The sequence below is a fragment of the Gorilla gorilla genome, chromosome 8, assembly GCF_029281585.2.
Source record: "Gorilla gorilla gorilla isolate KB3781 chromosome 8, NHGRI_mGorGor1-v2.1_pri, whole genome shotgun sequence".
Classification (NCBI taxonomy): domain Eukaryota; kingdom Metazoa; phylum Chordata; class Mammalia; order Primates; family Hominidae; genus Gorilla; species Gorilla gorilla.
In genome coordinates this window covers 35,682,529-35,708,251 of record NC_073232.2, presented here as the reverse complement: position 1 = coordinate 35,708,251, position 25,723 = coordinate 35,682,529, and the positions used below count along the sequence as shown (strand labels likewise).

The 25,723-nt window shown below is 34.8% G+C and overlaps 1 protein-coding gene across 17 annotated transcripts in view; it reads left to right on the top strand.

Moving 5' to 3' along the window:
• The window catches only part of ABI1 (abl interactor 1), a 116,550-nt gene that overhangs the window by 85,573 nt on the left and 5,254 nt on the right, over positions 1-25,723 (top strand). Inside the window, exons 3-10 of one of the 17 annotated variants that reach the window (XM_019034933.4) lie at positions 418-594; positions 6,576-6,590; positions 7,315-7,415; positions 8,668-8,808; positions 12,341-12,441; positions 13,698-13,778; positions 18,363-18,536; positions 21,862-21,948. In XM_019034933.4, coding sequence (XP_018890478.1) covers positions 418-594; positions 6,576-6,590; positions 7,315-7,415; positions 8,668-8,808; positions 12,341-12,441; positions 13,698-13,778; positions 18,363-18,536; positions 21,862-21,948 — 877 coding nt within the window. Of the gene's footprint in view, positions 1-417; positions 595-6,575; positions 6,591-7,314; positions 7,416-8,667; positions 8,809-12,340; positions 12,442-13,697; positions 13,779-18,359; positions 18,537-21,861; positions 21,949-25,723 lie in introns of all 17 variants that reach the window. The other 16 variants (XM_004049188.5, XM_004049186.5, XM_031015099.3 and 13 more) reach the window with 16 other exon arrangements.

Genomic DNA, 25,723 nt, shown 5'->3' with positions numbered 1-25,723 from the left:
CCACAGGCACATGCCACCATGCCTGGCTGTTTTGTACTTTTTGTAGAGACAGGGTTTTGCCATGTTGCCCAGGCTGGTCTTGAACTCCTGAACTCAAGCAATCCACCTGTCTTGGCCTAAAGTGCTGGTATTACAGGTATGAGCCACCATGCCCGGCCCACATACCAAATTGTTAGGAAAGAAAACTGCTTTCCAGAGAATTGTTTTAGGATCAAATCCATTACATTAGTTGGTGCTTTAAACCACCACTAAATATTCTCTGCTTTTAGCCTAGTATAATTTAATAGTATTCACTGGAAAATAGACATATGGTGTACAGCCCTGTGGTCTGTCCTAAATATGGTCCAATGTATATGGATAGCAAACATATTATTATGTCAAATAATATTTTCTTGTTTTGTTCAAATTAAAATATAGACTGTGGATATTCATAAGGAGAAAGTGGCTCGAAGAGAGATTGGTATTTTGACAACAAATAAGAATACATCAAGAACTCACAAAATAATAGCACCTGCGAATATGGAGCGCCCTGTAAGGTATATTCGGAAACCTATCGATTACACAGTTCTGGATGATGTGGGCCATGGTGTCAAGGTAAGCATTTTATATTACATTAACAAGCTAATTTGCATATCCAGTAAATATTTTGGATAGGAAATATTGTGATAAAGATGATTTTAATTAATAGATTCTCTTTAGCAGCTAGCATTATAATTTTCATACAATATTTAATATGAATTTTACTAAGGTTGGGGTGCAATTTTATCAGTTGAATAGGCTGTATTAAAGAGATATTAAAATTAGAAATGGTTATCAAGCCATAAATCCTAGACAAATATTACTCATTTGTGTTGTGAATTCTATGTCTTTCTTTCACTACTGAACATTTAAAAATAAAAATCTACATGCTTTTCAAAATTACTTTAGAAAATAATTTATAAATACTTTTATCGTTTCATTTCTAAATATGTATATGTATTTGTATACCTGTGTGTGTATATATAATGCCAGCAACTTATTAAAAAATGAAAATTGTATGTAATTTTGTCTTAATGCCCCCCAATCTCCCCCACAAAAAAAACCCCAACAGATTTTCAGGAGAGATATGATGTGTTGCCTGTGTTCCTTTCTAAGCATGGAAAATTAGCTGATCTTGAAGGATACCTGTAGTGTGTCAGCTTTTTGGTATTTATGGGTCATTTTGCAAGCATTTGGAATGACCTAAATTCTTTCGCTGTCTCTGCTCAGGATAAACTATTCCTTTGAAATTTGGTAATTCGTTTCCAAGAGGACTATTTGATTTGGATTCTGGTCTTCAGAATATTTTATAAGTTTTTAAGGGGTCAGCTAGAATCTTGAAGCTTGTCCTAGCTGATTGATCTGACTGGTGCTGTTGCTAGATCTGTTACATTCTGGATTTTCTGGGGTTCCCGGTCGAGAGAGGAGTATAGCTGACAGCATTGACCTTTATTCTGCTCCTCTCTGAGACTATTGGAATCTCCTCTTCACTTTTTATGTCTGGAAATTGTACGTAAAATTGGAACACATTGCAAATGCAGAGGTGACTGCTTGTTTATTTCTTGTGTTTTTATCCAGGGATGTGGCTAGGATTGTATAAGAGCTGAAATTCAGTTTTAATTCAAGGTGCTTTAAACTAGACTGATCTCTGGGGTTGGAGTTTTGAGAATCTGGGGAAAATGTCTTTTGTGTTACTATCCACCTTGGGATTTAAAGAAAAAGGATATATTCGTGCATGCATGTATGTATACATACATACCTGTATACGTGCACACACACACACACATGCACACACACACACTCGCACTCACTTCTCCCCATTTTGCCTCACCTTGATTATTCTTCCTACCAAAGCAATACATATTTATTAAAATTTTTTTCTGTCATTGTCTTAGTAGTGAATATCCTCCATTACCTTATCCCTCAATGAGTAATTGTGTTTAACATTTCAAAACATAGTACTTAGCTGAGTATAAGATGAATCCAAATTTTACAAGGAAGTTTTGGGTGAGAAAATTTAACTATTTCATCGTATATGTGTAAGTGGGAGGTGTAAACAGCATAATATATGCTGAAAGTATATGAATGTGAATTTTGGAAATCTGCTTTCTAGCCATAATATGGATACATTAGACACAGGGTTGGGGGGTTTGGTTTTTTTTTTTAGATTTTTTTATTGTGGTGAGATACACATAACATAAAATGACTAACTCTTTTTAGGTGTATAGTTCTGTGACATTAAGTACATTCACATTGTTGTGCAGGCTATTTTAAAATATATTTTTGGCGAGGGATGAAGGTGCATGGTCTGTGAGAAGAATATATTTTAGAAGCTGATTATTTGGCATATTTGTCCATAGTTTGTTTCTGTGACTGAAAAATACACACATACATACAATTACTTTTCCCCAGTAGTCTTAATGCTGCTTTATTTTCTTAGTTTTGTGTTCTCTCTAAAGGATCATTGTTGGCTTAAATATTTCCAGAGCATTGTAGAGAGGTGTAAAGGTAGAAATTTTGGTAGTAGTTAATGAACACATGCCAGGCCAAAATTATTAGAAGGAAAAGTTTAAGTTTATTTTAAAATCAGTGTTTTGAGGATAGTGAGACATTGCTTACAGCTTTCGAATTATTTTTGTATCTTTTGCCCACTTTTCTATTTAGAAGTTTCTTTTCTTACTGACTTGTAAGAATCCTTTGTTTTCTGTTTGAAGAGAGTAGCCCCTCATATATTGGCAAATATTTACTCATATTGCTGTTTGGCTTTTGACTTTGATGTATTTTGGTATTTAAGAAATAAACATACAGAATTTTTAAAATTATATCTAAATATATTAATATTTTTCTTATCGCTACTAGGCTTCATGCTTACGATTGCCATACTCCAAGATTAATATTCCATTGCATTTTCTTATTTTGTGATGTAAATTTTAGTGTTTTGGTATTTGTATTTAAATATACCTGGGTTTTATTTAAATAGTATTTACTGTGTTAATGCATTTTATGCTATGAAATAAACGGTACATGTTAGTTTAATAGGAATTTAAAAATATGCAAAATATCCCAAAGTAAATCTGGTTTGATTTTTGGGAATAATAATAAGATATGTATAAGAGAATCCCAGCATAGAGAAACTACCAGAACCTATTCATAAAGGAGAATGAAAAGATGATCTTTGTAAGTGAGCACAAGGTTTGAGAGGAAGCTAGAATAGAGAAGGCTTGAATACTTAGCAAAGGAATTTACATTTATTTTGATGAACACTAGTAATAATTAACAGCCTGGATCATAATTTACAAAGGACTTTTCATATGTAGTTGGCCCTTTGTATCTCTAAGTTTGCATCTGTGGATTCAGCCAACCTTGGATAAAAAAATTCCAGAAAGAAAAAGTAAAAAATACAAGGACAATACAAGAGTAAAAAATAATACAAATAAATACAATATAACTACTATTTACACACCATTTACCTTGTATTAGGTATTATAAGTAAATGAGAGATGATGTAAAGTATACTGGAGGGTAGTGTTAGTTATATGCATATACTACACCAGTTTATATGAGGGATTTGAGCATCCTTAGATTTTGGTATCCATGGGGGTCCTGGAACCAAGCCTCCTTGATACCAAGGGATGACTGGATTACTGTGTGTTTGTGTGCTTGTTTTTAAGCTTCAAAAGATTATGTGATCTAGGAGTTGTTAGATTTTATTATTGGTCTTAAAAGATAAGCTTAGATATGTTACTTTTTTTGGAGTTTGAGTTTACAGTGATTCATGAATTGGGCAGCTTCAGACCACAGGAGACATGAAGCAGGTAGAAGTTCAAGAAAGCAAGACAAGCGAAATATTTGATTGGTTAGAAGTTAATTGTGGTTTCTGATTAGTAAAGTTCCTAGTTAGAGGTTAGTTGGAGGTTTCTGATTAAGTTTCTTTTAATTGTGTTTTGGTTTGCCTAAGTAGGAACCCAGAATGCTGGAGCCGTCTCAACCTAATGGTCTCAGCCTAATGGCTTTCTGATTAATTTTTTTAAACAGTGTAGAAACTAAAGCTTTATAATATTTACATAGGAATGATTTTTTTTAAATTTTAATTTTATAAAGCAGAGGAGTGAGTTAAGAATCATTTCAAAGAAAGAATTGGCCTTGGCTGGGTGCAGTGGCTCATGCCTGTAATCTTGGCACTTTGGTAGGCTCAGGTGGGAGGATCACTTGAGGCCAGGAGTTCGAGACCAGCCTGGCCAACATGGTGAAACCCCGTCTCCTAAAAATACAAAATTTAGCCAAGCATGGTGGCACACAGTTTTAATCCCAGCTACTTGGGAGGCTGAGGCAGGAGACTCGCTTGAACCCGGGAGGCAGAGGTTGCAGTGAGCCAAGATTGCGCCACTGCACTCCATCCCGGGCAACAGAGCCAGCAAAAAAAAAAAAAAAAAAGAATTAGCATTAGACATTTAGTGCCTATGACATACAAAACTATGATGTACTTAGAAGATAGGGAGGAATCAAAGGGAATTTCAAACAGATTCCAGGCAAATGGTAAAATTACTCATCCATAAAGGTAAATGTTAAGGAAACAAAGTGAGATTTTTTAAAAAAGAGACAGGGTCTCACTGAAGTGCAATAGCTCAGTCACAGCTCACAACTTTCTAGGCTCAAGTGATCCTCCCTCCTCAGCCATCCAAGTAGCTGGGACTACAGGTGTGCGCCACTATGCCTGGCTGATTTTTTATTTTTTATTTTTCAAGAGAAGGGGTTTCGCCTTGTTGCCCAGGCTGGTCTCAAACTCTTGGGCTCAAGCAGTCCACCTGCCTTGGCCTCCCAAAGTGTTGGGAGTTACAGGTGTGAGCCACTGTGCCTAGCCTGAAATGAGATCTTAAGGAAATAAAAAAGTTTCATTTTGGATATGTTTTGGGGATATTTAAATAAAAAATTTTATAGATTTCTAACAAAAATATTAGTATTTTGAGGTGTAAGATGTAGAGGTTATTTCCTACTAACACTTGCCAACATTGACACATCTGCATGTATAATAACACTTAATAGAGGAGGCTGAACTTCATAAGAGGTTAAAGCTTATACCATTGCATAGTAGCACAGAGTTCAAGTAGAATTTTCATTCCCAATCTAATTCTTCTTTTATTCTTTCCATTTGGGACCAGCTTATACTTGAATGCTAATTTTTTTGTTTCTTATCCACTTGAAATGACAAATGAAGGAAGATATGTGGACATATTTAGAATATTTTCTTGGTTATTTTAGGATAGTATTTAGTATTATGTATATACATTATAAGATATACATTGGTATGTAAGTATATACTATACATGTATAGTATATAGCATAATACAGATACTGAAGTATACATTAGTATATTTTATCTTCAAGGATCCTAATAATGTTACTCAAATTTTATTCTCTAGATGTGAAATGTCATGGTTAGGTAGGGTACCAGATGTTGTTTCCAGATAGAAGTAAGCAGTATCATTTTAAACAAATATTGAAGTGTACCAAATTTCTGGCACAGTTTCTATAAATGAGACTGTATCCAAGAGACACCAAATCTCTCCTTTGGATGATTTCCTTGATACTGCCTTGTGGCCACCTGAAAAATGGTAGTTACTTGTTGAGAATGTCAGATGTTATTTAAAAAAAAAAAAGCTTGAAGCCCCCAAATCTGTAAAAAATTAGACTCTAAAACCTGAAGATATTTTTTTTTAGTGGCATTGTACAAGTAGTGATGCTTTAGGACTACACATTGTTTCATGTTGTGTAGGCTAGTCAGCTTTAATAGAAGTAGCCTTTAGGATCAAAACAACTTTTCTTCAACTTTGAATTTTGACTTAACTGGCTCAGATGAAAACTTAGAACTAAAGCTACTTAGAACTTCCTATTAGTGTTGGCCTGCACAGGATTGGGGTTCAGAAGCTAGGAATGAGAGAGTTTTCCAGACCCTGTTTGTTTATTTCTTAGTTAGAATCTGGCTAAGTTATCACTGTGCATGATGAGTTTGTTTTTAAACATCGAGATACTAGGTCCTTTTTTCATTTTTGGAAGCAATCTGTGGTTTTGAATTTTAATGTTTGCAGTTTATCACTTTTTAAACTATACTACCATTGAAGTAATGAATACTCATACTTGGACATTCATTATCCAATAAAGTGTTAGGTCTCATGCACCGATATGTTAAAATAGCTTCACATCTAATGTGTTATGGTGTTTGTATTTAAATGAGCGTATTTTTTAAATCATCTGTTATTCGGTTGGATTAGTTCCATAGGACAAAATACTGACTTAAAAAATCATTGAGCCTGCGTGAGATTGGAATAATTAAGTGGTGGTTTCCTTATGAATATAATTCTTTTGAAAAATACATGAAACACATGAGTATTTCCCCAGTACATATGGATCTCTTTTTCTTTACAAAGTATTTGAAACATGGCTGGAAAAAAGCTTATTAACATGAATTGAATAACTGTAAATGTAAACCTGTCCTATCGGATATAACTTAATTAGCATTAATGTCTACTTTTTCCCCCCCTTTTTTTGCCAACGTAAAGTGGCTAAAAGCCAAGGTAAGAGCCATTACTTATCATTTGATCCACAGTATTTCCTCTGTATTGATAGAGGCTGCAGAGCCACTAAAATTTGAAAACTCTTCTTATGTCTGTCTGCTTTTCCCTGTAGGATTTATGTAGATTATTTAATACTCAAGTTCAGTTCAAATAAGCAACATTTAGCTTGGCTGTGTTAATATATCAATGATATATTGACATCTATGTTTATATAGGAACATTAATTTTGCTAACATTTATTGCTTTGCTCATTTTTCGATAGTTGCCTTGCTTTCATTGACTTACAATTAGGAGGTTTCCCAGACATCATATGTGACTTTGTTACTGAATTGTTAGGATGAAGATGATTTTTCAGATGGGTATTTGAGCAAATTGACAAGTAAGATCTATAGTTTATGTTCATGCACACATTTCAAAAACTTTAGGAAACCCAGTGTTTGAATGCAGATAAGTTTGATCTCAGTGAACATGTTTAACTATAAAATATTAAATCCAGTCATCTCACCTGTATTTGGCTACAATGTGATATAAATGGCATAAAATAATAGGAAGACCAAGTGCAAGTGGTTCCTTGACTTTTTAAACTGTAGTACCAAAGTCTTTATTCAAACTGTCTGGGAATCCTTAATTCACATTCTGATATTAAAAAAAAATAATACATGGTGTTAAAACACCAGGAGAACAATTTGATATAAAAATAAAAGCATTTCTTTCTACATTTTAGCATGGAAATAACCAGCCTGCAAGAACTGGCACACTGTCGAGAACAAATCCTCCTACTCAGAAACCGCCAAGTCCTCCCATGTCAGGCCGGGGAACACTGGGGTAAGTATTCAACTACATTTTGCAAAAGAATTCATATGCTAAAGGAAAAGATGTTTCTGTGACTTAAGTAAGTGTATGGGATCCCTGCCACACTACCCTGTCTATGTGACGCTACCTTTTACAAATTAATTTTAATTCCTGTTTTCCTGAACAGAATCCCAAATGAGTCTGCCAGCTTTGTAATATTCTCTATAATCTGTACCAGGAAAGTTTTTATGTATGTATAAATGGCATGATTTATTTTTTTGTCATCTAATTTTTAAAAAATATAAATCTGACTTGTTTGTTTTAAATGGAATGATTAGAGTATTCCAAATGGTGCCTTTGCATGTGTTTACAGTATCTATATTGTAGAACTTTGACTAGTGGTCTACTTTTGTGTAGTATGGCTTAGTCCACAGCTCTTCTGTTTCCCCTATTGGTGTCTGAGACTTAGGGACTCTTTACTTTAGGAAAGTATGCACTTTACTTGTAACTATGCTTCTGCTGGTAATCTTAGGCCTCTTCACACTAGAGTAGCTCCATGGGAAGGCCAGTTGGGCAAGTAGAAAAGATAACAGTGGCTTCTTCCTTCCTAGTTCTCAGTGTACTAAATATAGCGAATACTTGCCAAAGCATTATATTTCTTTAAGGTTGTTTTTCTTAACACTGGAAAAATTATATTGGATTTCTTATTTTTTGGCGGAGGGGTTGTTCAACAATCAGTCTTCTTTTAAGAAGGTCTTAGTTTTCATTTTTATTCATTAAACCCTCTGCCCCTGAAAAAAAAAATGAAGTTATTAAACAGAATAGTCAAAATCATTTATTGAGAAAGTAATGATTAGAATGTACATCTCCATTTATTGCCATATTGAGATGGGAATAAATTGCAGCTTCCTATGTAAATAAATTTAGCTTCCTGTTTAAAGAACAGTAGCTTATGGGTGACTGGACTGAGAAAAATGTACATTTTAAAGTTTGCTATTATTGAGCATTTAAAAAATTATAACCATAATTTTTAGAAATAAGGTTAGGACTTTAAATTACCCTTTCCTATGTTTTTCCTAGGAAAAGGTAACAAATTTTAGTTTTCATGTTGAAGTAACAAAATTCATATATCCCAGTGAAGAATATTTTTTAAAATTACAAACTTTGTCATATATATTTTTAAATCCTGGTATACATGGTCACAAAGGGAGACTCACATATTTTTGGGAAAAATACAATTTTATCTTTTTTATTCATTATTCCTTTCTCCACTATGCTTCTTTAGACGGAATACTCCTTATAAAACCCTGGAACCTGTTAAACCCCCAACAGTTCCTAATGACTATATGACCAGTCCTGCTAGGCTTGGAAGTCAGCATAGTCCAGGCAGGACAGCATCTTTAAATCAGAGACCAAGGACACACAGGTAAGCCTTTAGGTTGAGTGTCTCAGCATCTCTAAAGTGGGTGTAACTGACTGGCGACAAACTCCTACGGAGGTGCTGAGTAAAGGTGAGGTGCCACTCTAATGCTAATATAAAATGTAAAAGTTGGGGGAATAATATTATATATGTTCCTGTAAGTTTGTGTTATAACTTCTGTTGTGTTTTGTTTTTTTAACTTTTTAAAACATCTATTTGTACTATTAATGGATTGTTTGTATTTCCTCCTTTTGATAGAGGTACAGACTCTATCAGACTCTATGGGTTAAGACTAAAGAATTTTTTTCTTTTTTTTTTTGTGACGGAGTTTTGCTCTGGTTGCCCAGGCTGGAGTGTAGTGGTGCGATCTCGGCTCACTGCAACCTCTGCCTCCCAGGTTCAAGCGATTCTCCTGCCTCAGCCTCCCAAGTAGCTGGCATTACAGGCCTGAGCCACCACGCCTGGCTAATTTGGAGTTGAGACGGGGTTTCTGCATGTTGGTCAGGCTGGTTTCGAACTCCCGACCTCAGGTGATCCTCCTGCCTCGGCCTCCCAAAGTGCTGGGATTACAGGTGTGAGCCACTGTGCCTAGCCCTAAGAATGTTTTAAAATGCTCTTTTAAAAAAATTCAAGGCAAACCACTCAAATGCTTTTGGAGAAAAGATTAAATATCATAGGAATTATACAACGTGATTTAAACTTTCAGAGATTGAAGGAAAGAAGATTAAGCTTAAATCTGAGGGAGATTTTTTTAAGAGAATCAGTATACTAGAATATGTTATTATAATAATAATATTATTATTATCTTTTTGGAGATGGAGTCTAGCTCTGTCACCCAGGCTGGAGTGCAGTGACACGATCTCGGCTCACTGCAACTTCTACCACCCAGGCTTAAGCAATTCTCCTGCCTCAGCCTCCAGAGTAGCTGGGATTACAGGTGCATGCCACCACGCCTGGCTGATTTTTGTATTTTAGTAGAGATGAGGTTTCACCATGTTGCCCAGGCTGGTCTCTAACTCCTGACCTCAGGTGATCCACCCACCTCGGCCTCCCAAGGTGTTGGGATTACAGGCGTGATCCCCCACTCCCGGCCTTGTATTTATTATTTTTAAATGTCCTAAAAGTCAATTACCCGGTGGGTTTTTAAAAATTTAGTTACAGAGCATAACAAGCATTCAGAAAAGTATCCACTTCAGTAAGTATACAGCTTGATGAATGGACACACACTCATATAACCATCACCCAGATCAGAAAATGGAACATTACCAGCAACCCAGAAGCCCTTCATGCTCCTTCCTGGTTATCGCCTCGACCTTCTTCCCCCAAAACATAGCCACTTCAATTTTTGAGTGCTTTATAAAACCAGATAAATTTATTATATAACCAAATTTGTTTTATTCTTCAGTTTTCTCTCTCACTTAATAACGTGGGCAGGGAACCTCTCTTTTGCCTTCACTCTTAGGTTGGTAAATGAGAGATAACTTATCAAAATGATTTATGGGAATTCCACTAAATAGGGTATATCAAGATGCGAGATGCTAGGTAAGCGGTATTTATTACTATTGGTGCTGTTAGTAAACAAATTGTTAAGTTGATATCTGCAGTTACTGTATCAGGTCAAGTTCTTTGAGGAACAAAATTGTTCTCTTTGTTGTTATTGAACTCTTGGATCAAAGTATAGTTTTTCTCTATAGTGGAAGCATAGTTTAATCATATTCAACAAGCAGTTATTAAGTGTTGTTTCATTAGATATTAGGCATTTGTCAATAAGGCATAGTTCTTTTTTCAAGAGCTCATTCTGTTAGAACAGGGATCAGCAAACTTTTTCTATAAAGGGCCAGATTGTCAATATTTTAGGATTCGTGGGCCATATATATGGTTTCTGATGCAATTACTCAGATCTGTCATTGTAGCACAAAAGCAGCCATTGACAATACGTAAATGAATGTGGCTGTGTTCCAGTAAAACTTTATTTATAGCACTGACAGTCTAATTTCATATAATTTTAATGTGTTACAAAATATTATTCCTCTTGATTTTTTTAACTATTAAAAAATATAAAAAACATTCTTAACTCACAGGTAGTAAAAATCGGGCAATGGACCAGTTTTAGCCCACAGGCCATAATCTGCCAACCCCTTGTTGGAAAAAAGACAGTAATTGAAGAGGAGCATAATAAGAGCATAAATACTCATATGTCTATGATGCAGTGGTGGCACAAAGCTAAGTATTGATCACCTGGCTTGAGGGAGTTAGGGAGGTCTTCACATCTAAGCTATGTCAGTTTTATAAATGACTTTTTTCTTTTTCTTCCATTAACATATGATAATCTAATTATAGAATGATCATATTGCAGAAGAAAATAAAAATCTTATCCAGGCATTGCAAATCTTTGCCCTTTGAATTTCTGGGCTTATTGAGCAAATTATGTAGATTTTAAAACATAATATGGAGCCTAAGGCTGCATGCGCACAAATATATGTTTTTACACATGTACACACATTACTGTAAACAACTGGATGGCACAAGATCTTATACCTTACTAGAAACAACTAGAGGGAGCCAGGTCCTAGAGCTAACAGGACAGTACATCCACAGGAAGTAGAATAGCGAGGAGTTGATTAGAGTTTATCAGTAGCAACTATTCCAGAATGTCCACACTGAAACTTCACTATTGTCTTTCTTTGTCATTATGCTTATTTTCCAGAAAATTTCCCTATGTTATCGCCGTTCTTTGAGATGAGAGGAAGTTTTCATATTAATTTTAGACTAGAACGGAGTACCCTTTTAATTTACTTCCACATCATTTGTACTTTCTCTTTTGTTGTATCTATTACATTACCTTTTCATGTCAGTTTTCCCATTATGAACTTCAGATGGTGTGGTTCATGACTGCATTGTTCACTGCTCTTCATAGCAGGTTTTGAACAAACAATTGTTGACTCATACTATAAGATTTTGTTGGTGATAAATATTTCAACAGAGATGGTTTTAAGTACTGTGTTATCATTATATTGGTTCCAGATAGGTTGAGAAGTAGAGGAAACCATTTCAAATATTAGGATTAAGATTTGTGATGAATAACTTAAAAATTTCTTGTTACACACACACCCCCACCCACCTGCACCCACCAACCCTCCCATTGCCTACCACTTTCCCTCCCACTCTCCCTCCCTCCCTCCCTCCCTCCCTCTCTCCTTTCCCTTCCTCCCTCCCTCCTTCCCTTCCCCTCTTCCTCAGGTTCTGCATCCCCAGAGTAAGGCAGTCTCAGGTTGAAAATACAGTATTCATGGGATGCAGAACCTTCTTAGATAAGGAAAACCAATGTTTCATAGCCACTGGTTCTGTAGGGCCAACTGCAGGACTTGAACATCCATGGGTTTTGGTATCCAAGGGGGCTCTTGAAACCAATCCTCCAAGGATACTGAAGGATGACTATACGACATAAAAGGAGTATTTAGTGGCCTTGGGTGATTACAGTTTTTTTTAAAATATGTCTCTAGAATTGGTTTTTCACAGTTTTTTGTTTTCTTTTCAGTGGAAGTAGTGGAGGAAGTGGAAGTCGAGAAAACAGTGGTAGCAGTAGTATTGGCATTCCCATTGCTGTGCCTACACCTTCGCCACCCACTATTGGACCAGGTGTGTTATTTATTAATCTATGTTTAATACATGATAATATTTATGAGCTTTATTGTGGAAGGCTGAAATAAATTAGTCATATTGAGTAAAATTATTAATTAAATCTGTGATCGTTGCTAGAATAAAGGCTGATACAAAGTTAACAATATTTTTAGATTGCTTTTCACAAAGTCTTTAGGATTTCACCAGCTGTTTCTCCTTATATATACTGCATATTAAGTAGTTTTGTTAAATAACTTTTTGTTGGCCATTTTGCTTTAGAAATATATTCATTCCTCGGTGTCCATGGGGGATTGGTTCCAAGGTCCCCTGCGGATACCAAAATGCATGGATGCTCAAGTCCTTTCTATAAACTGGTGTAGTATTTGCATATAACCTACACACATCCTCTCATATTCTTTAAATCATCTCTAGATTACTTGTAATACCTAATACAATATTAAGTGCTACTTAAATAGTTATACTATATTGTTTAGGGAATAGTGACAAGAAAAATAAGTCTGCACATGTTCAGGACAGATGTAGCCATCTATTTTTTTCCCTGAAATATTTTCGATCTATGGTTGATTGAATCCAGGGATGAGGAACCCATGGATATGGAGGGCTGACTGTATTTGCCTCGCATACTAGTCAAGAATGACATGTATTATTTCAAGAGCAAACCAGTATTGTACGATACTCCAGCTGGAGAATCAGTGTCTATAAAGGTGAATTATGTTTCTAAGAGTTTTAATGTTGCTTTACAGGCCAGTATCTACTCTGGTATTTGCTTATTTTGTGACTTTACTACATTTATCTATGATATTCAATATATATTTCAGTAAAATGCAATAAATGTAAAGTAAAATTAAGATAGGAAAGTTACTTTTAGAAAGCATGAAAATTTAAGAAATCCTTGGAGAGCATTGAATTAGCCCCTTGATTTTTAGTAAATGAAATGGAGACTTTTTATATTGTTAAAAATGTATATTTTTAAAGTATGATAATGAAAAATGTTAGGAAAAAAATTCTTAGCTTTTCAAGCATATTTTTGAAAAAGGAGAAAAAGTCACTTATAAACATAGGCATATTTGATAGTTAAGGCAGGTATAAACTCGGTAGCCTCTTTACCTACAAAATTCATACTCATTTGAGCATGCTTTACATGGGGGTATCTTTTTTCTTTTTCTTCCCAATACATTGTACTTTCTTGCTGTTTCAAAATGTTGAGTTTTCTTTTCTTGTACTCTGACCTGAATTATAAACTATTTTATTAGAAAACATTTCTGTCCCTCCTCCTTCTGGAGCTCCACCAGCACCACCTCTGGCACCACTTCTCCCAGTGAGCACTGTGATAGGTGAGATTGCATAGCCATTGGAGCCATTGAACTCACTTTACATAATTCATAATAAACTCCTCTGTGCTAGTAGAGTGCTGGCTTTTATAGTTATTAGGTTGCAGGTGATAATACAAAGATTAAAGTATTAAATCTAATATCACTAACTTCTGGTGAAAGGCTTCTGCACTTATACAGTAAACAAATATAAAACAACTTTTTCTATAATATGAAATGCTTGGTTTATAACCAACTTAATGTGTTTTTAATTTGTTGTTTGTTTAGATTTTTCTAGTCTAATCCCCCCTGCCCCGCACAAGTGAAACTTAATTTGGAACTCTCTGGTATATACAACAGTCAAAGGATCAGGGTGAAGGTGGGGACAGGAGGAGAAAAATTGAAAGGCAAACGATATGTGTGGGATGGGGTACTCTGAGGCTTTCCTGTGGATCATAGTTTGAAAAACTCTGATATGGCCCAGTTTTTATGACATCTCAGGATGCCATGAAATAGTTTTCTTGATAAAATGCATTTAAATTGTTCACAAGTTGGGGATGACTGAACTGAGCATATAAGGAATTTTAAATATATTTTAAATGTCAATGTAAAATCCATTGAGTCTAGAAATACACAATCACAGTAATCTGGGTAGAAATGGATAATGAGGTGTTTCAAATAATGAGAGCTGAGTTTCAGGTTAAGTGAAATAAAGCTGTCTAACAACATCTTTTCCAAACATTTGCACATACCAAGGAAAAGAGAGAAAGGAGGTAGTAAAATGAAGACCCTAAGAATAGAAATTGTTGGTAGAAAATCTGTGAGAAAAAAATAGCCTCAACCCAATTAATAACCAGAAGAATTAAAATTAAAACCACAGTGAGATACTATTTTATATCCAGCAGACAAGTAAAATGGTAGAAGTTAGCTAGTACCAGTGTTGGTGAGGATGTGTGTTGGTGAGGAAAGCAAATTGCTGGTGGGAGTTTATTAATGTATACACTCACTTCAGAAAGTAATTTATTGTTACCTAGTCAAGTTGAACATGTACCTACCCTAGATTTATCAATTTCATTTCTACATATTTACCCTAGAGCACTAGTTCTCAAAATATGGTTAAGGGACCCCTGAGGATTACCAAGATCCTTTCATGAAGTTTTTGAGGTCAGAGCTCTATTCATTATTTGTCCTTTTCATTCTCTTTCTGTTATAACTATACGGTAGAATTTTCTAGAAGCTGCATGAAGTATGATAAAGTCATTGCTTTGACTCCTAATGAAATGTGTACTTGTGTATTCATATGTTTTAAAGATATATCAGTTTCAGTATCTAATATGGTAATTATCTACAGCTATAACCCATGTCAACAAAAGGCTTTTGGGGTTGTCTAAGAGTGGACCCTAAGACCAAAAAGTGTGAAAACTGCTGTCCTAGAACAGTGGTTTTTAGAGTGTCATCCCCAGACAATCAGTATCTGAGAATTAGTTAGAAATACAGATTCTCAGGTCCCTTCTAGACCTGCTTCAATTGGGAAACTCTTGAGGATGGGAGTTTCTGCTGTTATAATAGAGCAGTCTATATTATAACAAGCTGTCAGGCCGGGCACAGTGGCTCACGCCTCTAATCCTAGCACTTTGGGAGGCTGAGGCAGGCGGATTGCTTGATCCAGGAGTTCAAGACCAGCCTGGGCAACATAGCAAGACCTCATCTCTGCAAAAAATACAAAAAATTTAGCCGGGCATGGTGATGCATGCCTGTAGCCCCAGCTACTTGGGAGGCTGAGGTGGGAGGATGGCTTGAGCCTGGGAGGTGGAGGTTGCAGAGAGCTGAGATTGTGCCACTGCACTCTAGCCTGGGTGACAGAGTGAGACCCCATCTTAAACAAAACACAAGGCCTCAAGAAGAAATACTGATCAATGATGAAGTTTGAGAACCACTGTCCTAGAGATTCAGGAATTATATTTAGGAATGTTCGTAGCAGTAGTATTGATAGCACAAATCTCAAACCAAAATGTCTAATAGTGGTAGAATGGCTAAATTATGATATATTTACATACAAATAAAATAGCAAAAATGAATGACATTGATATGCATAGCCACATGGATGAATTTTTGAAAATATTATCAAGGAAAAAGCAATTCAACAATATGTACAGATTGATTCCATTACAAAAGTTTATAAATACGTAAAAACTGTGTGTATTGTTTAAGGTTATATGTGTGTGTGTGTGTGTGTGTATATATATATATGACAAAAACTATTTACAGAAGAAAGAGAATGTTTAACATACACCTTGTGGGGGTTGGAATCCAGGAGAGGAGCACACAGGAAGCCTCAGTGATCTTGTTAATATTCGATTTCTTGAGCTGTATATTATTTAAATTTTTTTATACACACATGTATGTGTATAATTCACATGTATAACATATAATTATGCATATAAGTCACACACTCTTTGGCATTATTTATTTTATGATAAAATGTTAAATTCTAAAATAGGCTCAGAATTGCTAAATGATTGGCTTTTGTTCTTGAATCATCAATAAAAATAACTCGATTTCTGTACACTTTTTTATACAAGCCAGAGAATTGTAAAATCCTTTTACAGAGATTTCTATTAAAAATGGTTGGCTGGGAGTCGTGACTCACACCTGTAATCCAGCATTTTGGGAGGCGAAGGTGGGAGGATTGCTTGAGCCCAGGACAAGACCACCCTGGGCAACATGGTGAGACTCTGTCTCTACAAAACATAAAAAATTAGATGGGTTTGGTGGCGCTCTCCTATATCCCCAGCTACTCAGGAGGCTGTGGTAGGAGGATTGCTTGAGTCCAGGAGGTTGAGGCTGCAGTGAGCTGTGATCCCACCACTGCACTCCAGCCTGGGCGACAGAGTCAGACTCTTTACCCAAAATAAAAAAATAAATAAATAAATAAACAGTTAAAGGCTTACTCTTTTTTTTTTGAGATGGAGTCTTTCTCTGTCACTCAGGCTGGAATGCAGTGGTGCTGTCTTGGCTCACTGCAACCTCCATCTCCCGGGTTCAAGTGATTCTCCTGTCTCAACCTCCCGAGTAGCTGGGATTACAGGCATATGCCTCCGTGCCCAGCTAATTGTTGTATTTTTAGTAGACACGGGTTTTCGCCATGTTGGCCAGGCTGGTCTCAAACTCCTGACCTCAGGTGATCTGCCTGCCTCGGCCTCCCAAAGTGCTGGGATTACAGGCATGAGCCACTGCACCTGGCCCGTAAAGGCTTATTTCTTGGCTCTCTGGAAAAACCTAGCTGTCCAAAATTACTTATTCACGAAGGCTTTTGAATAGACAATTATTTTTAAACTGTTTCTATTTAGAAAATGAGCATGTGGATGATTCAAATAATTGGTGACTGCCTATGACTTGGGAGTTCCAAAATGTTAGATCAGCACTTCTCTTAATGAACAACCTCTGCTGTATGGTTTTATCTAATACCTTGTGTGACCTCTAAGAAGGATTAGACAACTGAATGAAGATAAACTAGGACGCTGGCTTTTTACTTACTCTGTCATTGTTTGTTGTTTAGATGGGGCAAGGAAAATAATAATAATCCCAAAGTTAACTTTGGAAAGTATAGTTAACTTTGGAGGCTTTGAACTCTATTAACATTTTAAATATGAAGCTTTTGAAATGTTGGGAAAGATGACACTTAATACAATATTAAGTATTAATATTTTCATCAGTTTCGATATTAACTGATAAAATATATGAGCATGCTAATTTTTTTTTTTAAAAAGCAGATTCTTTGGATGTACTATGAAAAAGAAGCCCTCCAGGCATGGAGAAAGAGAATAGATTTGCTAAACAAAACTACCTTAAAATGCCATATTTTATAGAGTCAAAAAATTTTCTGCTTTTGTCAGTTATAAAAATTTAATAGGGAAAATGTATGTTAATCTTAAAACTTTGGAGATCTACAACAAATCTGACATTACGTGGAAGTGCTTTGAAACGAGAAATGGCACATTTCTTAAAAATGATTTTACTTAATATGTATTGATACTAATAACTGCTAATTCAATAAAAACTCAAAAATATTAGTAAATAAAAATTTATTGTTTAACTTGGATTTGGCTAGATAGAGACTTATCATTATAAGACTCTGTCTAGCCAAATCAAAATTCTGAAAGTTTTGTCAGTGAAAAGGAAGAAATTTGTAACTCAGACATGAATCTACTTATATCTAAAGACTGATGCTTTCTACCTCACACCATCTTTTGGTACTTATTTTATTGGAAAGACAATTTACATATAAAAGCTATGTATCTGAAAATGCACAAAAAATTTATATATCATATTAGCAAAGTACCATTTGGGATTATGGTTTTTAAAAGCTTGAGAATATTACTTATTTACTTTTGCAGCTTTCCATGCAGCTGTTTTTTTCTCTGTTTTTGACTTTGGAGATAAAGTTACTGATTTTTATCTTTACTTTTCTCTTTATTTTGTGCCTTGGTCTTGAAAAAGTAATAAATATTTCTTACTGAGGCCCCCTCATGCTTTGTTCTGCCATCTAAGGTGATTACAATGCTCAAGTCTCTTTGTTGGTTGCCTTTGACTAATGCTTTTCAGCAGCCCCGGGCTCAGCTCCTGGTTCCCAGTATGGCACAATGACCAGGCAGATATCTCGACACAACTCTACTACTTCTTCGACATCTTCTGGTGGATACAGACGAACTCCCTCTGTGACTGCTCAATTTTCTGCTCAGCCTCATGTTAATGGAGGTCCACTTTATTCTCAAAATTCAAGTAAGCTTGTGCTTTGCAGGCATACAGCAACAGTGGAGCTCCTTTTGAAGGAAATTATTTGAAACTGTTATTCTTGCCAGTGATAGACAACAATTGAAAACCATGATGTTTCATGTTTATTTTTGTTTTAGGATATTAGTCCTTGAATCATACCATTTTAAGAGTAATTGCTTACCACTTTCTCTTCCAAAATTTAGACTTACCAAGTATACTTAACTAAATTTATCGAGACATGTCTATATTGAGTATACTAAAATTTAACTTTAATATGCGATTTTATTACATAAGTAGAACTAGAGAACAAAAACATTGCAGAAATAAACTGAATTTATTGGCATGTTTGAGACAGCGCAGTAATGGTAAAATTAAAGACACAAACATTGTCAAAGTTTTCCTTTAAATTAATATAATGAAATTGCTGGCTATCACTTTTAAGGTCATTAACGTATTCAGAAATGAGTTCAAAACCGATTAAAACTGTTTGTGATGCCTGCTTAATTACTCTGTCTTTGAATAATTCTAATGGTGGGAATTTCTTTTGATTTCTTTCTGTTTACCTCAAATTGCACATCTCAACACTAACTGCAGTCAGTGTTTAAAAGCTGGTAAGAGAAGAAAATAGTTTTAGCATATAATGTTAGGAAGTTAGAATAGTGTAGGGTAGTCATTAATATCACTTTCCATATTAAGATGTTCAATGCAAAAAGGAAAAAAAACAAAATTAGAAATGAACCTGTTGTCCACTGTTTGCTTTTAGCTTAAAAAGTTGTGCCCACTGGGCATGGACTGAGACAAGCTTTCCTACATGGCTTTTGTGGCTCTTTCTAGAGCCACGTTATTTTAGTTTATATAAAAACACTTAATACTCAGTGAATTCTCCATATTTACATAGGAGGTTGCTTTAAGTTCTTTTTATTTATAATGAATGACCTGTATATGTATTTTAAAGCAGAGCTAGGGGAAAGTTTTTTGTTTTTTTTTTTTTTTGAGACAGAGTTTCACTCTTGTCGCCCAGGCTGGAGTGCAGTGGCGCGATCTCGGTCCACTGCAACCTCACCCTCCCAGGATCAAGCGATTCTCCTGCCTCAGCCACCTGAGTAGCTGGGATTACAGGCGCCTGCCACTACACCTTGCCAATTTTTGTATTTTTAGAAGGGACAGCATTTCACCATATTGGCCAGGCTGGTCTCGAACTCCTGATCTCAGGTGATCCACCCACCTCAGCCTCCCAAAGTGCTGGGATTACAGGCGTGAGCCACTGCGCCCAGCTGAAAGTTCTCATTAGTTTTTTGTTTAAATTTTAAAGATAAATTATGTTATAGCAAAAATTCCTAAGAATTGAAAACCACTTTATCAGAAATATCAAAATTCACAAATAATCCCAAAATTTATATAGCTTTTTTTCCAGACTATAAAATATTAAAGCTACTGAGAAGTGTTAAACTTCACTAAATAGGATTTTACCTAACATTTGGTATCAAAAGGTAGCCAGTGTCTGTCTAAATATTCCAGGTTATCTAATAATTCACTTCACTTGTTTCATCAACTTTAATTTTCATATTCTGAATTTTTAATCCCATCTTTTTGTTTATTATTTTTCTTTTCCCCACTTAGACATTTAATTTACTCTGCAAATAGGATTTTTGGTGACTTTTTTATATAATACATAGTTTTATAGTTTTATTTTAGCAATGCTTGTGTGGATTATTTTCAAACAGGATACTTTAATTAATGACCACATTCTTTTGAATATTGGAAAGCAAATTTGGCCTCAGATTTTAAATAAATTATTAGTTTTGTCAAATTAATTATCCTTCAATCTGAGTTACTGTTGGTGTAGTAGTAGTAGTAGTAGTAGTAGTACGTGAATGTTTTTAGTGTTTTGATGTGCACATTTTCCCTTCTGTCTAAATGTAGTAATGATTAGTATCTTCACAGCATAGCTTTTCTTTTTCATTACATACTAACCAGCATGGCTAGTTACTAAGAGTTGTTTCTAAACACTTTTTTAGGTTTGTGAGAGTTTTTTGTTTTTTAAGTCAAAACCTCTAACCTTTTATTTAGGAGCCTTCTATAGAGTATTAGAATGAAATAGGATTGCTTTCATAGTGAATTGAATGTTATCTTTAGCTATACAATGAATATTAATGCACATAATTGCTTTGTTACTTCTTTGAACACTGAACTTCTTTCAAATTTTTATGCTTACCAACAGAATTTGCATGTTGGATTAATTGAAACAACCTTTTGATTAATCCTTGGTAACCAATAAATTGTTTTTCTCTATCAATTTAGTGTTACTACTTGGTGACTACCAATAGACTAAATTTTGCTATCTAGTCCTACTGACTTTTTCTAAGCAATCTTTGGCAATTACTGTCTTGTTAAAGTGAGACAAAGTCACAAACATATGAATGTTTACTTCTAGTGTATGTTATAATTTTTAATACATGAGTATTTGGTATTAATTTCCTGTCAATTATGTCATCTCCACAAATACATGTGAATGTGTTTCAAGCTATCCAATGAGTTGTTAAAAATTACTTTAATGCAAAGAACTACATATTTTAACTTATTGGAGATCAGGTTTCCTTTTTCAGAACAGTGATAAAAAGGTCACTTTTGAGATATCCCATGAAACTCTGACTGATTAACATGATATATTCCCTTGTAAATTTAGGACTGATATTTTTAAAAATAAAATTGCAACTTAAAAAAATAACAACCTTGTTTTACAAACAAGAGTTTTTCCTGGAGAGCTGTGTGTGAATTTAGATATATAGTAAGAACTGTCTTTAAAGGAAACCTGTGATTAATATTTTTATTGATATATGAAATAAATAGCTATTATATATTTGTTTTATTTATTTGGGTCCTAATTTACAACATTACCTTAAAGCTAGACAAACCTGTTATAGCTATGGCAAAGACACAATATTCTGGAAACCTATGTAGGTATTTCATTGTTACCTATTTTAGAAGTCTTTCCTTAGAATTTGAAAATTTTATTTTACTAAAGTGAATGTGATGGTAAATTTAAATCCTCCCCAAACAATATAACATTAGGATTGAATTAAGTATATTTGTTCTTTTATAAAATTAATTAATTGGCTAAGCACAACTTGGCCTTTAGGTTTGCTTGTGGGAAATGTACTCGAAGGTTCTGCAGGTTTTTGTTTTGTTTTTTGTTTTGTTTTGTTTCATTTGCAAACTGTTCTTTGCATACTTATGTTTGTGGTCCTTGTAACTGACTTCTGCTTTTTGTTTGTTTCCTTTTCTTTCCTTTATCTGTTTTACTTCCCCCATACTGTGTTGTTGCTACCAGTTTCTATTGCTCCACCCCCTCCCCCTATGCCTCAGTTGACTCCACAGATACCTCTCACAGGCTTCGTGGCCAGGGTGCAGGAAAACAGTAAGTTTGGAAAAACTGAGCTATGGAAGAGTAGAGGCTGTCTCCTTATAGCATGCATGGCTGACGATGAGTCATCGTTTTCCTTACTTTTATTGAGAAGCTAATCTTATCTTGAAAATAGGTGCAGATATGTTACTGAAACTGAAGAGCACGGTCTTCAGTTTTTTCTCTTTGTGTGCATGGTTACTGACCCATATAAATTTCAAAGCTGCAATTTTCTTATGTCTTTACATGATCCTAAAACAGGAGATCTGATCTTTACATATTCTTAAGGAAAGAATAATCAAACACAAAAATTCAAATTATATGGAAACTTTTAGCTTCTAACAGTTACTAGAATTAGAAGACATTTTTAATTCTAATAAATTTATCAAGAGATAGGTAGATATACTGTAAGATTAAATTTAATATGAAATTGGGGCAGATTTTCCCCCCTTAATTTCAAAATTTTAGGGAAAGCTTTGTAGCCTCAGATTTTCGTACATACATGATATTGAACCTACGTAAAGGTTCATTGTTAGGATAAGATTGAATGACCAAGAATAAGTAAATTACATTCATGCTATCCATTTCAGTGTGAGTGATAAGCAATTTAGCATCCTTTTCACATTTTGGCTACATCCAGGCCCACGAAGATTGTTCCTGAATATGAAAATCAGTTAACTTTTTTAGATCTTCTCTTGAATGAAGTTCAGGGATTTTTTTTTGTGGGGGGGAGAAGTTATTTTGGATATATGGCTTTAATCAGGATAGACTAGTTTATATTACTGCCTGATTACTTTTGAAATTCCAGAAGATGTGTAATCCTAACTGCATGATCACAGTGAATGTTATATAAAGTGAAAAATACCACTATTACTGAATTATAATATGCTAGAAAAGCTGTTGATGGTAATGTGGTCTATTTTTAATTTACTTCATTTGGACCATCACCATGAAAATAAATCTCAGGATGGTTTGAACAAATGAATAACCCACTTGCCCAGCCTATCCTCCAAGAGAATATATTGTGGCAAATTCCATTCTTCAGCTTTTGCTGACCCTGTTGTGTTATTCTCCCCATTCCCTCCCTCCTGCCAGTCAAATATTTGTGTACCCGATGTTACGTGCCAGACTCTGGGAAGAATACCAGCAGTTTAAGACAAAAGCCCCTTCCTTCAGGAAATGTGTGATCCAATTGGCTTGTTATAAAATGTTGTTTTGTAATGTTGAAATTTCTGAGTGTAAGCCATCCTTACTGTTAATATGTGTTTGAAAACCCTAATGTGTGCAAACATTTAAAAAGATATGAATAATCAGCCTGGGCAACATGGCAAGACTGTCTGTACAAAAAAATAAAAAATTAGCCAGGTGTAGTGGCATGTGCCTGTAGTTCCAGCTACTAGGTAGGCTGAGGCTGGGGCATCATTTGAGTCCAGGACGTCAAGGCTGCAGTGAGCCATGATCGCACTACTGCACTCCAGCCTAGAAGTGCAAAAATAAATAAATGCATGGATGGATGGATAGATAGATGTGAATCTTATTTTTAAAAATAAATGAGTAAGGGTAAACTGCTGGTCATTAATGCTGCAGAGTTTAAAAACAAGGCCAGTGTGAACTTTTGAACTGCCATATCAGTAAGAATTATTAGGAAATAATTTAAAATAGCCATAATGAACATCAGTTTTGTGGGTCCAAAGTGACTGACTAGCTATTTGGTAAATCTTTTCTTTATATAGAAATCCAGTATTAGTGTACATTATTCTAGGCATGTGTGGTCTTTGCTAAAGAGGCTCTTGGTACTATATTAGTTCTTTTTACCAAACATATGAACTTGGGTCAGTCAGTGATTCTCCTTGTGCCACAGATTCCCTAACTTTATTTGGTTTCTGTTTTCTTTGAAAGTGTGTTAGGAAGATTGGTGTTAAAATATGTATCAGTACTTTAAACGTTTTATGAAGTACAAATTTTATGTGTTCTCTTAAATACCCAGTTTCTTATGACACTCAAAGTGGGTGATAATGAATGCATGTAGCAGCCTATTAATAAGTATTTCAGTTTAAGATATGAGCCTCTAAAAAAGTCAGCAGTGTGTTTACATCTCTTTATGATTATGCAGAGAATTAGATTAACCAAGACTTCTGCCATAATTTGAAGATAAGACATGTAGATTTACAGCAGTTGGACATAAAGACAATTTCGTGAAAACATTAAACTAATGTGATAAATCAAGAGTAAATGCAAGGTACCAACATACATACTTTACACATTAAGCCAAATTAAGGATATGAACTATGGCTGTTTGATGTCAGGAGGGGTCTATACCCATTTTCCTCTCCTCAATAATATTAAAAAGTTTTATAGAGGAAGTTATGGGCGAAGATAAAATGGGTCTAGGAATGAGGCAGAAAAATTAATTGTAGACCCGTTTGGTAGGTGTTAGAGTGAGCATTACCATATAGGGTTTGTTTTCTAATAGCCCTTTCATCCCTCAAGAGGATAAAATAGAAATCACAGCATTGAAGTGGTTATGGAAATAGGGTCATTGTCTGCAAATATTTTAAACCTGGAGCCCTTGGTTGTATATTCAGCACATTATTCCAAGGAGGGTAGACTAAACGTTTAAACCTGTATGACAGATAGATTATGGCTGATTTCTTTGATCACGTAAATAGCCCCAGAAATTGGCATTTGATTTAGTATGTTTGTATTATGAACTTCTCCCCTGCAGGAATTATGTAATTCCTGTATCAATTTGTATGAAAACATTTTCATATGTCTTTTGAACTTTTAAAGAAATTTGTTGATCAGAAATTTAAGTTAAGCATTAATTGGGTTCCAGCTTTGAATTCTTTAAATTTTAGGAGCATTTTTACCTGATATTATACTAGTTCATTGAACAGAGCTCTAGCCTGACATTTTCCCATTTCCCTGTTTACACCTTTGACTGTGTAAAGCACACACATATATACTGACCACGACCATCTAGAGTTTGAGGTATGAGTCATTTTTATTGTTTTGTTTACTGTAAGTTCCTTTTTGTTTGTTTTTTTAATTACATCTTCAACACTTTATGTTTAAATCTTAATTGTTGATGTATTCTTAGAAAATCGAATCTTTAGGATCTAGGCTTTCCCTCATCCCGTGCTTATGTTTTACTAGCAATAATGCAAAATTTTAGCTTGCCTTCTACATTAAAAAACTAATTATGAATATAAACATTTTTAAAAATACTCAATTAGATTTTCTACTGGTTGGGGATTCTTTTTCCATTTTTTCAACTTGTAAAATGTAAATAACAGAGTAGAAAATCTGCACACAGAAGCAGACCTAATACCACCAACTTTACTTTTCTCTTCATCAAAACAAACAATAATCTGTCCACAGGAGACTGAACTTTTAGGGAACCAAAGCTGTTTCAAGCCAAAATCAGGGGCATGAATGAGCAGAGTGAAAAGTGATCAAACCATTAATGTAATGTTACTCATATCATTTACTGCAGTCCAAATGACAAAAGTGACATAGATTTATTTTAGGTTGATTGTTAACATTTGTCCCGATCTGAACCTTGGAATAAGGAAACTACTCCTATAATCCTTATAAAAAGAGACATTGTCTCCTAACATCCTGCATTCATTAATTTGTAGTACTTCCAGATACCCTTATTTTTAGCTCATTTTGTTATTTTTAAATGATTCTTGAGTAGCATAAACTTTAACACACCAAGCTTTTATTTCTAATCATTGCATGTTTTATTATAGTGCATGCTGTACTTAAGTTAGAGCTTTCTTAAATT